The sequence below is a fragment of the Nothobranchius furzeri genome, chromosome 9 (genome assembly GCF_043380555.1).
Source record: "Nothobranchius furzeri strain GRZ-AD chromosome 9, NfurGRZ-RIMD1, whole genome shotgun sequence".
NCBI classification, from domain to species: domain Eukaryota; kingdom Metazoa; phylum Chordata; class Actinopteri; order Cyprinodontiformes; family Nothobranchiidae; genus Nothobranchius; species Nothobranchius furzeri.
The window spans coordinates 42072330-42084593 of NC_091749.1; the positions used below are offsets into that span (position 1 = coordinate 42072330).

Below are 12264 nucleotides of genomic sequence, written 5' to 3' on the forward strand. Positions count from 1 at the left end.
AACAAATGTTACAATTGAATCTTAAGACCCTTTCATTATTATTAACAGTCTGTCAAAAAAATCTAGTTTCTTCCAATATTTTTGTTTGCATCTATGCAAAACTACCAATAACCCAATGGTTTGTACTAGCACCTCTGAGGTGAATCCCAGGGAAACTTGCTGAAGGCCTGTAATCAGAAGGAGGATGCTGCACCTCCTAAGTTATATTTCTGGACATTTCTGGATATTTTGTTTGTTTCTTAAATACATGAATTTCAGATAGTGTTAAAAACTTTTGGGCCAGAAGTGTTTAGGGAGGTTTGGCACTTCTGTACAACTTACACTCACGCAAGATGAACTTTTAATGGTTATTACTTTATATTTCTGAGTATTTGACTGAGGTTTCCAGTAAAAGGAGAAGAGGATCTGAACACCACAAAAACAGCTGTTTGTGAAAACAAAATTAAACTGGATTTAACTGTCTCACAGGGTTGCTCCATTCCGTTCCAAATGATGAAACCTTGGCTCTGAAACTTCCAGAAAATTCCACCAAAAACAACGGTGAGTTTTCAGATAGGTTTGTTGGCATGGCAACAAGATGTGCAGGTAAACCTTTAAACACATTGCTTGTTTTCCTTCAGAGTGCCTGATCAAGTCTCTGATAAATCCCAGAGAAGTGGCAAAGATGGAAACCACATTTGGCACGTGGATGAGAGACACGGCGCAGCTGAATGATGAGCGAGTTTGGGTGGCAGAACACTTCTCAGGTCAGAACATTTACCGTACCTGATGAAGCTCTGTTATCAGATCTTTTACAGTCTGCAGTGTCGTGTTTTAAAGGTGACGTGATCAAATTTCTTCTTAAGTTATAATAGATCTGTGGTCAATACAAAACCTATTCATAAAGTTCTTTGCACCAAATCCTTCTAACTTAAAGCAATTTCAGCAGATTTATTTTTGACAGTTTCAGCACCTTCCAGAATGAGTCATTTCAGGGCTCTGTCACTTTAAGACAACAAGCTGGAGCAGGCCACTCCTACCCATCTCTCGCTCCGGTTGCTATAAACTGAGACACTCTGATATCCGGGAAGGGCTGGAGCCGCTGCTCCTCCAGCAGCAGCTCTCTCTTGTATGTGAAAAGGGGTTTTATTCTAATTTCCTGGTTTGTGATGTCACAAATGGGAACTTTTTAAATGGCTTGTTTTAGACACTTAATTCCTAAAACCAAACACTGACAGAAAACACATGGATTGGCTTGTTTCATGTTTTGAGTGTTCACAGAGGCAGTAGAGACCCACATGGCAGCACAAAAATGTGAATTTTGCATAATATGTGCACTTTAAAGAAGTGCTTGATCTTTTCCAGGCCGCGTGCTGAAGGAGTATAAAAGCATTGCTGCGTTCCAGAACAACACAGGAGACATTGTTGATGTTAAAAAGTTCTACCAAGGCTGTGGTCACACCATCCACAATGGCTCCTTCTACTATCATATTGCTGGTACTTCCAGCATTGGCAGGTAGGCAAACTAAATCCCATCTTATTTAAATGTGCGCCACAGCCAAAGTGACAATGTGTAGTTTTTACCATAAATCTCTGAACGTATCCATAAAAATGTTTTTGTAAATTAATTAAAACGCACTCAGTTGTAGAAAAATATTGATAGTTTCGTAACATATAACCATGAAACAACTGTTCTAAACTACATGGGAGCGGGTCTAAGGGTGTTTTTCAATGCCAAGGAACCTCGCCTTGATGTCTTGGCCCTGGCCCGATTGCCTAGGAGATACGTCATCAGGAACCACCAAGACATGTTCCAATGTTCATGTTCTACTGAGCCGTGTGCTCTCCGTTTGTTAGCCGTTTAGCTAGCTGAGCAAGGATACACGGGAGGTGTCTTGTAGCCTAGCCTTTGTCAAAAATTACCCAGAATAACCTGCTGTATTTTCAAAAGGATGGCGGATCAGAAGTCAGCACCTACTTTGGGGGAAATTTTCAAGTTTAAAAGTAAATCAACTAATTTAAAATGTTTTTTTTTTAGATCCAAAGAAGTCATCTATGATTGGTTAGTTGCATAGTAGTTGCAGCTTTGGTGGCTAGCGGGTAGTAACTCACTTATATATGTAACAAACATATACACAACTAAAAAAGTAAAAGGCTTGTTATATATTCATATTGAAACACACGTATAAAATATAACGTTATCTCCCATGTCACATGATGTTACATGACCGCCATGGAAGCCGCGGTCATGTGATGCAAGTCTGTTCCATTTAACCGTTTTCTTTGACCAGTGTCCTCGTAAGCAAGGCGCCTGGCCTCGCAAGACGAGGTGCCTTGACATTGAGAAACACCCTAAGTCTCTGGGCGACGGCATATTGGAAGCCATGTTTCCTTCTACGGAAGCCCGTGAGGACAAAACACATTTACTGATTTGTAACAAATGGTTACCAAACTTTCACCATTAATAAATGTTGTTTTGCACATTTACCTCTTCACTCATCGCCAGTGATGAAAGGGGGTCTGATGTGTTAGTCATTTTGCTGGAGGTTGCACTCCCCAGGGATTTTTTACCCTAATGGACATCCATTGACAAGGTCTTATTTGAACACAATAATAATGCATGCTTGCAATGATTTAGGTTTGTACTGCATCCTATCGCCTGGGAAAATACACACTGTCACTTTAACCTAATTCTTTGCTGCATGTATGTTCACAGATTTGACTTTAAAACCAAAAAGCTTCACACTCTCAGTGTAGACGATGCCTTGTACAACAACCTTGCCTACTTGCTACCAAACTCCAAGACCTACTTTAAGATGGCAGTGGATGAAAATGGACTGTGGCTGATATTTGCATCCAGTGTGGATGAGAGCATTGTGGTGGCCCAGCTGGACCAGAAGACCTTCTCTGTCACGTTGTTCATAAACACCACATACCCCCGCACCAAGGCCGGCAACGCCTTCATCGCCTGTGGTGTTTTGTACGTTACTGACATCAAGGACACCAGAGTCACTTTTGCTTTTGACTTGGTGAAGGGAAAGGCAGTCAACATGACTTTTGACTTAAGGTCTCCAGGTGGAGTTTTGGCTATGCTCTCCTACAGCCCGAAGGACAGACACCTGTATGTGTGGGACCAGAGTTATGTCAGGCTCTACGTGGTCCATTACATCTCTGATGAGTGAAAAAAACACCACTGTCTGAACCAAACAACAACAAATAATTATTGTTACATCATGTGCAGCCCCTGCAGACTACCAGCTGCTCACTTCAGATATTAAAATTTACAGTCAAACAACTCTTGGATCAGACTCCGCTTTTGGTTTAAGTATTTAGTCACATTGCATTTTGGACTTTGTCTTATTAACAAGAGTGTAAGTTGGCAATGCTTTTTTTCACACCAGACACCCTGACCAGATAAGCGGTGAAGCTTTTGTTAGGGTTTCCTTATGTGTATGTCCCAATTTAAAAGTTATCACTATCTTACTCTATTTAGATAACTCCCTGAATGACCTCAGCTTGAAGATGAAAGAATTTACGTTCACCAGGGCTGATGAGAAAATGACTAGTCTGAGCTTAGTCATACTGCTGCCTTGAAACGGCTCCAGAATTTCAAAGCAGCTTTTGCATCACTTCTAATTTACATGGCATATTAACCATTTTTGCCACAATAACCTCGATACATAAGATTCACCAAGATTCTTGATGGAGAACTCTATTACCATCTTTGTTTGGTAGAAGTATCAAGAATTTCTCACTGGACTCAGACTAGCTGTTAGCTCATCAGTCCTAAAAGATGTCCTCCATTTATCTGAACTGAAGATTTTTCTGGAAGCAGGTTATTCTTTTAACACAAGAACACTTAGATTTTAGGGCAAAATAGGATAATGTAACAGAACAAAAACCGTACAAAACAAGGAACCCTCTGTTTACTCATGTGAATTGAGTGCAATCTCTCCTATTGTTATAAATGTCCTCGGTTTTCCTGATTATAACCCAAAAACGAAACCTCTGGCCAAAAACCCTTCTTTGGTTAAAGGTGCATTATGTAGAAATGAAGTAAAAATTACATCTTGTAAAATCTAGTTACTGCAACCACTTTAAACAACTCTGGAGATTTTTGCCGGCTGTCGTCAAATTACAAAGTCGGCGCTGCAGTATTCGCTCGCAGGAGACACGGCACCCCCACCCTCACTGATGGTAAACAGTAGTTGCGTCCCTCCTTTGATTGTTTTGAAAGGAGAACAACCGACAATCCCCACAGCCAGCTGCATATGAAATATGTTTCAGTATAACCTTCCTTACAAAATGACTGAAACACTCTTTTGGGATTTTTTCACAGTAAAATTGTCTCTATATTCTAACATACTGCACCTTTAACCTGTGTATTAGGTGCATGGTTTTACATTTGTATGGTGGTTCTTTTCTACATAAAGATGTACATGTTTACCATAGATTTTCTAGTTTGTGATTTCTGTGATTTAGAAGCATGAACCCACTTTGATTACAACTTTTAGTAGAAAATTGCTCAGGAGAAAAACAAATAAAAACTGTGCCAAATAAACCTGATGAAACAAAAAGTCTTTTATTCACTTTACATAGGTAAAACTGACCTTGAGCCTTCTGTCACACACCGTCAGCCTCAAAGTCCCTGGCAAACATCTAACCACAATTTTGAATTCTTTAGCATGCGCACGCACACACACACACGCACGCACACACCAGATCATTAAGACAATTGGTAAAACTCCTACAAGATACATACAGTACACATAGTGAGCAGAAAGAGGGAGAAACACAAATCTCTTTAATAAATACCAAACATACACTTAACAAAAGTCACAACTAACCCAACGGTTATGATACAAACCAAAAATAAAGAAATGCTTTCATGTTTGTACAAGCTGTTGTGGTATTTCATATATATATATCATTTATATATATTTATATCATTTATATAGTAAAACTATTTCAAACGCTTTACTACGAGGCCAAATAAAGCCTGACATTCATTTGTATACAACAGTTCTTCTTCTCTAACTCATATTTGAAATAAATGTTTAGTGTCTCCAGAATTTGAGTGCAAATATCTATTCCTTATGGATGAAATAGTAAAAGTGAAGTAAACACACTTACATACAGTAGACTGCTGCACATCTCCCACTCAGATACAGTAAAACCTCTTACATTCCTAAAATAAAAGGCAATAAGTTAAATAGTTTAACAAAGGAATGGTAAAACAATGACACAAACATATACATATTTAAAATATTAAAATCAACTTAATTGAAAAACAGATATATTTTTTTGTGCAAAAACCAGAAGTGGATCTTTGTGTTTCTGCTCTGGGTGGGTGAGCGGGCGTTTAGCGTTCAAACTGGACAGATGGAACACTGAAATCACAGTCACGGGGGAAAACGTCATTTTTGCGAGAGGAATGTTCTAGCAGTGAGTCTGCCACACATACAGGCATTTTCAGGGGCAGGTGGGCGGGTACGGCTGGCAGAGAGCGAGTGCGCACACACACACACACCTGAGGGCCAAACTCAAACCAGGAGAGGCTACCAGTGATTAGGGGTAAGGAGGGGGGTCACTAAAAAGAAAAATGTGCCGTTGACTCTTCCGTACAAGCAGAGAAAAAGCTGGGTGAAAAGGCAGGGAGGAAGAAGAGGGGAAGCAAAAAACCACTGAAACAAAAAAATAATTCCAACAACTTGATTCACCACTGACTTAATAACAAACCACAGTGCTGGTTACAGTAGATGCTAAAAGATTTCAGCTGTGGGCACAAAATGACAACAGTTACACACTATTAAAATTTTTGCTTGAGCACTTTTACAGAGCACTATCAATAGACCTGTGATTGCACCGCGTGACGAGAACAGGACATGCATAGCTTCCCTATGGACACACTCTATGAAGAGAGACTCTTCAATAAAATTACAATAAATCTAGCTTTAAATCCAGGTGTGATACCGTTTGCTCATAACCGTTTTTTAGCCTTTGGGAAAACAAAATGTTTGCAGCTCCGTTCATCATCCTGGACATAATTTACAGCAGCAGTAAACCAGTAAACACTCAAAGATGCCAAAAGCGTGGTGATCTTTTGACAAACTATCAGTTCTACTATAAAGGCCTAGAGCCAGAGCGTTACATAAGGTATTATCTTTTCTTCTCTTTGTGTCTTTCCTCTTTGGACCCTCAGATGTGGACATCGGCATCACAGGATGTCGACTAAGCTGCTGGGAATATTGTAGCGGTCAGGCAGGACCCTCATCTTGAGGGTGCCGTCTGCTCCGCAGGTGAAGAATCGGTTTCCTGGACGCGTCTCCACCTGCATGACGCCTGCGCCAATGTTGCGGAAGATGGACTGCTTGGCGTGTTCGTTGCTAAAAGAGTGCATAAGCCCATGGCCAGCCAACTTCCACACCTGGAGAATGAGGACGATTGTGAGGGAACAGAAATGTTCAAATCTTTATTATGTTTAATATGTAAAAAAATACAAATACAAAATACTATTCATGTTTGTTACAACTACTGTTAAATAATACTGATCATGCTGAGAATCATTATAAAAACATAAAGAAACTGAGGAGGATATTAGGTCATGATTAAAGTGTTTGTGCTGCACCGTAAAGCGAGCGATTGAGCTTGCATTACCTTCATGTTGCCCTCTGCAGAGCCGGTGACGAAGAAGTCCTCGTAGGCATCCAGCGCCAGGGCCTTGATGGCTGAGTCATGGGCCTGGAAAGTGTGCAGCAGCTGCCTCTGGCGAATGTCAAACACACACACAAAACCTTTTCTGCCCCCGGTGATGAGCAGCTGCTGTTTCTGAGCATACTGCAGTACAGTGGCCCCGTTCTCATGGCAGGGGAATGCTGGAGAGTGGGAGGGATGAGACGAGAAAAGTGCGTCACAGAGCAGCTCGACATGACAACAACATCACAGCTTAGATTTCTCACCGTGGACCATGGTATTGCTAGGAGAAATCAGAGTGTCCCACAGGCAAACGTTTCTGTGGAAAGCAAACAGAACAGCAGATGAAACCTGTGCGCTAAAATGGAAGGATGATGGTTCAGTTGCAGCCTCTCCTCAGCGCAGATGTTGACCTGTTGTCGTTGGACTGTCCAGCTGTTGCGATCAGGCTGGAGGACGTGATGAAGGCGAAATCACCACAGGTCTTAGAGTGACACTGCCAGCTCTGAAAAAGAGGAGAAGAAAAACAAACTAAAGGTTTAATTCTTAAGTCAGATGGCTGTTTTGTGTGTATGAGGTGATGAGGGGTTGGACGTGGGCTCACCAGGTAAGGTTTGGGGCTGGAGGAGGTTTGGTTGACCTGCCAGAGACTGAGGAAACCCTCTCCATCAGCAACTCCACACTGCAGCAAGAATCCAGAATTATCACAAAAATTCCATCAAGTAGACAAAACACAACTGCTACTGTGTGTGTGTGTGTGTGTGTGTGTGTGTGTGTGTGTGTGTGTGTGTGTGTGTGTGTGTGTGTGTGTGTGTGTGTGTGTGTGTGCACGCGTGTGTACCTTATTGCCTTGAGAATTAAAATAGAGCCGAGTGACTCGAGCGTTGCCTGCTTGTCTGAAGCAGATGAGCTGCTGAGGTCTGTTCCATTCAAACATTCTCACACTGCCGTCCTGAGCCCCCGTCATGTCTGAGGACCAGACACAAATGCAAACAACACAGAATATGATAAAAAGGCAACAAAAACAGACTCAAAAGACTAAAAATCTTCTTTTAATTGGGCTTACTACTTACAATACTGATATATAGGATGAGACGTCATTCTCTTTACATTATTCAGATTCCTCTTCATGATCTGAAAAACATCAAAAACAAAGTATTCTCAGATTCTTCTCAAACTGTAGATTTTGTCGAGCTGAGGAATCAGAACCAGAACCATGTTTGAATGTTACTATTTAAAGGAGAACTAGGCCATCTTGGCTTGCTTTTAGCACCCCCTAGTGTCTGTTTAAAATAACTGAAAGCAAAACCTCGCTGTGCGTTTGTTTAACACCTGACAGCTGAAACGTCTCCCCAGCCTTCCTTAGTGTCTACAGGAGTGATTCATAACTAAATTAAACAAATGAGCTGTGTTCATGATCTAAAACATACAGGAAGCGTGCTGGAAGCAGACTGCAGCACCAGGTATGTCAGCTCAATTATTTTTAAATCCAATAGACCAGACCGGCAATTGTGAAGTTGCAAGTGGAATATTCTGACCACAGGGGGTGATAGGGCCTGGGTGGTCTTTAATAACAATGTAAAGGGTCATATTAGCACATAATGGCTCAAGAAAAGGACTTAAAAATACAAAAAAGTTGCAAAGTGTCACTTTAAATGAAAGCGTTAACTATTGCATCGATCTGCAAAATCAAATCTGTCAACAGGAATAACAAACCTGCATTTTAGAATTTATTTTACTTAACTCTGTTTAGCCTGATGCTGATTTCAGTAACACTGCTGTGTTTGCATGTTTTTCTGCTGCACAGCAACACTAACCGGCTTTTCTCCACAAAATAAAACAAATTACAATTTTGCGATGCATCATATATTTTAGTAAACCTTTATTCTGCCAAGTGAATTTCAGAAGAGTAATTAGTCCATCCATCCATTTTCATCCGCTTATCCAGAGTCGGGTCGCGGGGGCAGTAGCCTAAGGCGAGAGGCCCAGACTTCCCTCTCCCCAGCCACTTGGGCTAGCTCCTCTGGGGGAATCTCAAGGCGTTCCCTGGCCAGGTGAGAGACATAGTCCCTCCACCGTGTCCTGGGTCTACCTTTAGGTCTCCTCCCGGTTGGACGTGCCCGGAAAACCTCACCAGGGAGGCATCCAGGAGGCATCCTGACCAGATGCCCGAGCCACCTCAACTCAAGTCCAGTGGGACTGCCCCCGATGTCCACGCGATATTGCAGTCAACACAGCCCCACAACATCCAGAGCCTTAAGGAACTCCGGGCGGATCTCATCCACCCCTGGAGCCTTGCCACAGAGGAGCTTTTTAACCACCTCAGTGACCTCAGCACCAGAGATTTGAGAGCCCAACTCAAAGTCCCCGAACTCTGCAGAGTAATTAGCATTGTTCTTAAATGATACTAAATCTCTGGAAATGATGTTTTAGCGATAATTTACTAGAAGAACAAAAGAAGACTTCTCAGCTTTAAGTGCAGCTGAACCTAAATGCTCCTTTTGGAAAATAAGATGAAGCAGAACTGAATGAAGACACCAAACTAACCTCCCTCCCGTGTTCCATCACACCAAACATTTATCAGCCCGGCTGGGACATGGAGAACCCTGGCTGGATGATGGAGTGACGCAAATCTGTACCTTGGGTAGCCGGCTGGGAGAGCTGCTGCTATCTGTGTTTACATGCAGCCCCCTCTACCGTGCAGGCATACCCCCCCCCCCCCACCCACCCCACCCCCATCCTTTTGTATCAGCATTTTAAGACCGTCTGGTCGGCACTGCTGTTTGATTCGCTGTTGATAAATATCAAAAACACACTTTTTGTCTGACAACATGCAGACACTATCGACGGCAGGATAACAGTCATTTAGTTACTGAATCAAATGTTTGCATTTGCTGTTGGTAAACCTAGAAGTTCATTATTTGCTTGTTGTAAAACATCCAATATAAAGTCACTGAACTGGTTTTGAGTGGTCTGTAGAAAAGAACTGGGTTTCCCCCTACTGGCTGTGACTGAGAATACAGCCTGGCGAGAAGCAGAACTGGATCATACCACACTGGCCCCCATGCTGGTCTGACCGCTACCGAGCCACGGCATGGTCGCAGAGACCGGCATCGGCGGTGGAGCAAAAGAGACGGTGCTCGCCTGGGCGATGTTTGTGTGAGACGAGCGATGATCTACGTCATCAGAGCTGTAAAAATAAACAGAACCTGTCCATCCAATCCAACCTTCTTTTTGACTGTTGCTTTATTTTAAGGAACAAGACAAAATAATTTCTGTGATCTTGTTTTAATACAAACCTTCTAGACTCCTTATCAAAGTCGTCCCCTATCCAGGTGTATGGCTGGACAGCCACTAGGGTGGAGACATCCACCTCCTGGACATCATGGGTGGAGGCCAACACGATTTCATTGGAGTTAGCCTGGATGAAGGATAAAAGGCACAATTAGGAGAAAACGTGTCAAGAGTTGCATTTAAATCTTAAAAGTGACATGAATTCACTCTGATTTGATCTTAAAACCTTCTCATGAAAATGCATTAAATCACCCTTCAGCACAGACTGAATAAAATCTTAGTAATTCTTAGCATAACCCTGAACAAAGATATAACTGACCTTATTGATGGTAAAAGCCATAATTATATCAGACTCCTTGTGGATGATCTTAGCTTTTCCTCCTGGGTAGCCAAGATCTGCCTCTACCTGTAAAAAGGAAAGAGAATCTATGGATCATAAGTGGAGGTATGGAGACTTTGAATCTACGTTCATCTGCAGCCACTGACTTAGAAGATTTTAGCCTAGACGACAACTAGTTTGCTTCTAAAATGATTAGAAATGAGAAATATAGCCACATCCAAAAGAGAGATATAATCATAGCAAAAATAGACACGTAGGCGCACGCGGTTACGGTAAATCTGGTCAGTGTGGGCTGTGACAACACCCTGCACAATTACAAAAGCCTCACGCAGCCCCGACAGTAAGCATGCAAGTTAGTTCATGTGCCAACGCTTTGCTGTTTGGGTCCAGCAGAATAAGTCCAGCTAGAGAGGAGAAAGGAGTGAGACACAGAAGGGATGTGAGGTAATGTGTGTGATTGTTGTAAAGTATCCCAGTGAGGAGAAAAGGCTAGAGAGAAAATGAAATAAAAAAAGACAGAGAAGACACTCTGAGGCCAAGCTGGAGAGGAGGAACCCAGTGCTTCACCCAGTTTGATGCTACCTCTCAACCATTACCTGCGAATCTAACCTGCAGACTACTACTTTTTTTAACAAGACATGCATTTTCTCCTTCAAGCTTGGTTTGGAAGCGAATCTCTGAAACAGAAAAACAGACAGAGCCAGGGCCTGGGCTGGAACGGTAAATGATACTACCTTATAGGGACTGCTAGCTCCAGCTATGCAGTTTGGGTTTATACGGTCCACATGGTTCTCTAAAGACTACACAACACACAGAGGGAATACAGACACAGAACAAACCAACACGGCACAAAAACACATGCACACACACAGAAAAATAAACCATGAAATGAAGAGGACTGACAGGATCTTTCTGTATTCTTGGTTTTTCAACAAAGACACTCAAAACGTCTTGTTAGTCCTCCTCATTAAAATAGAGTTATGAGCTGTGACTGTTACAGGTAAATCTGTAACAGAAAGCACGTTGATCCAACTTGGAAAGTCTGTTGCAATAAGAAGTAATCAGGCACATGGCAGACAAATCCCTGGAAATGTTCCTCCTGCCTGACTTGCAGCTATAAAGGCAGATTTCATGGAAACGATTCTGAATATTTCCAGACATCGCAGAAGGCAGTGATCTGTTTTGTGCTTAGAGATGTCTGAGGAGTCAAAGCAAAGATAATAACACTAACAAAAACATAACGAACACAGATTAAAGCTCTGTAGATCACAACAAATGCAATGAAGGTGGAAATGCTGACCTCACTCTGCTTTCTTTTCTTGGTGAAGATGTAACGAATCATGGTTTCCTGAAGAATTTCCTGTTTGACCAGGAAGTGCCACAGACGTCGAACTGGGAAGGACTGGTGGTTCTTGGTCCTGCAAAAACAGATAGAAAAATAAATATATAATAAAATCAAATTCATATCAGATGGGCAGAAATTTGCTTTAGAAGTTGCATTCCACGCCTCTCCGCTCAGCTCATTGGTTATTCTGTTCAAAATGCTTCCAAACTTCTAAATGGGAAGCAGCACTCAGTATTACGCTGGTGCTGTCTTTGGCTTTCTGCAGGAGATAGCTGTAGGAGACTATTTTCATGTTCAGCACTGCTGTAGCCCCCCAGACTCTGGAACTCTCTCCTCCTGAGCCTGAGACCAGTGGACTCAGTGGTCTCCTTTAAAAAGCAGCAGAAAACTGACCTTGTCACGCTTTTGTGCGACCTTCCTCATCACCCTGTCCTTATTCTGCTCTTTCTACCAATTCCTACTTTCCTGGGATCGACTGATTTCCCTCTTTCTTATTCATTTTCTCTCTCCCTTTCCTTACATTCTTTATTCACAATATAATTGATATTTTCTTCTTTTAACCATATTTTTTAATCAGTTTTTATATTTGAAATGTTTTGTTTTTGTGAAACGC

At 42.0% G+C, this 12264-nt stretch overlaps 2 protein-coding genes across 9 annotated transcripts in view; one reads left to right on the forward strand and one right to left on the reverse strand.

Annotated features, from left to right (window-relative positions):
- Positions 1-3358, forward strand: part of gldn (gliomedin) — a 13408-nt gene extending 10050 nt beyond the window's left edge. For both annotated transcript variants that reach the window (XM_054732341.2, XM_070554846.1), the window contains 4 exons: positions 469-540; positions 621-746; positions 1345-1495; positions 2696-3358. In XM_054732341.2, coding sequence (XP_054588316.2) covers positions 469-540; positions 621-746; positions 1345-1495; positions 2696-3161 — 815 coding nt within the window. In that variant the 3' untranslated portion in view covers positions 3162-3358. The remainder of the gene's footprint in view (positions 1-468; positions 541-620; positions 747-1344; positions 1496-2695) is intronic.
- Positions 3359-5972: 2614 nt separating this feature from the next.
- dmxl2 (Dmx-like 2) overlaps positions 5973-12264 on the reverse strand; it is a 42901-nt gene continuing 36609 nt past the window's right edge. For 2 of the 7 annotated variants that reach the window (XM_015953543.3, XM_054732339.2), the window contains 12 exons: positions 11607-11724; positions 11041-11106; positions 10286-10372; positions 9972-10093; positions 9724-9862; positions 7746-7806; positions 7514-7641; positions 7277-7354; positions 7086-7177; positions 6939-6991; positions 6637-6854; positions 5973-6406 (listed from right to left, as the gene is read on the reverse strand). In XM_015953543.3, coding sequence (XP_015809029.3) covers positions 6197-6406; positions 6637-6854; positions 6939-6991; positions 7086-7177; positions 7277-7354; positions 7514-7641; positions 7746-7806; positions 9724-9862; positions 9972-10093; positions 10286-10372; positions 11041-11106; positions 11607-11724 — 1372 coding nt within the window. In that variant the 3' untranslated portion in view covers positions 5973-6196. Of the gene's footprint in view, positions 6407-6636; positions 6855-6938; positions 6992-7085; positions 7178-7276; positions 7355-7513; positions 7642-7745; positions 7807-9631; positions 9863-9971; positions 10094-10285; positions 10373-10902; positions 11107-11606; positions 11725-12264 lie in introns of those variants that run through there. The other 5 variants (XM_015953541.3, XM_054732337.2, XM_054732338.2 and 2 more) reach the window with 4 other exon arrangements.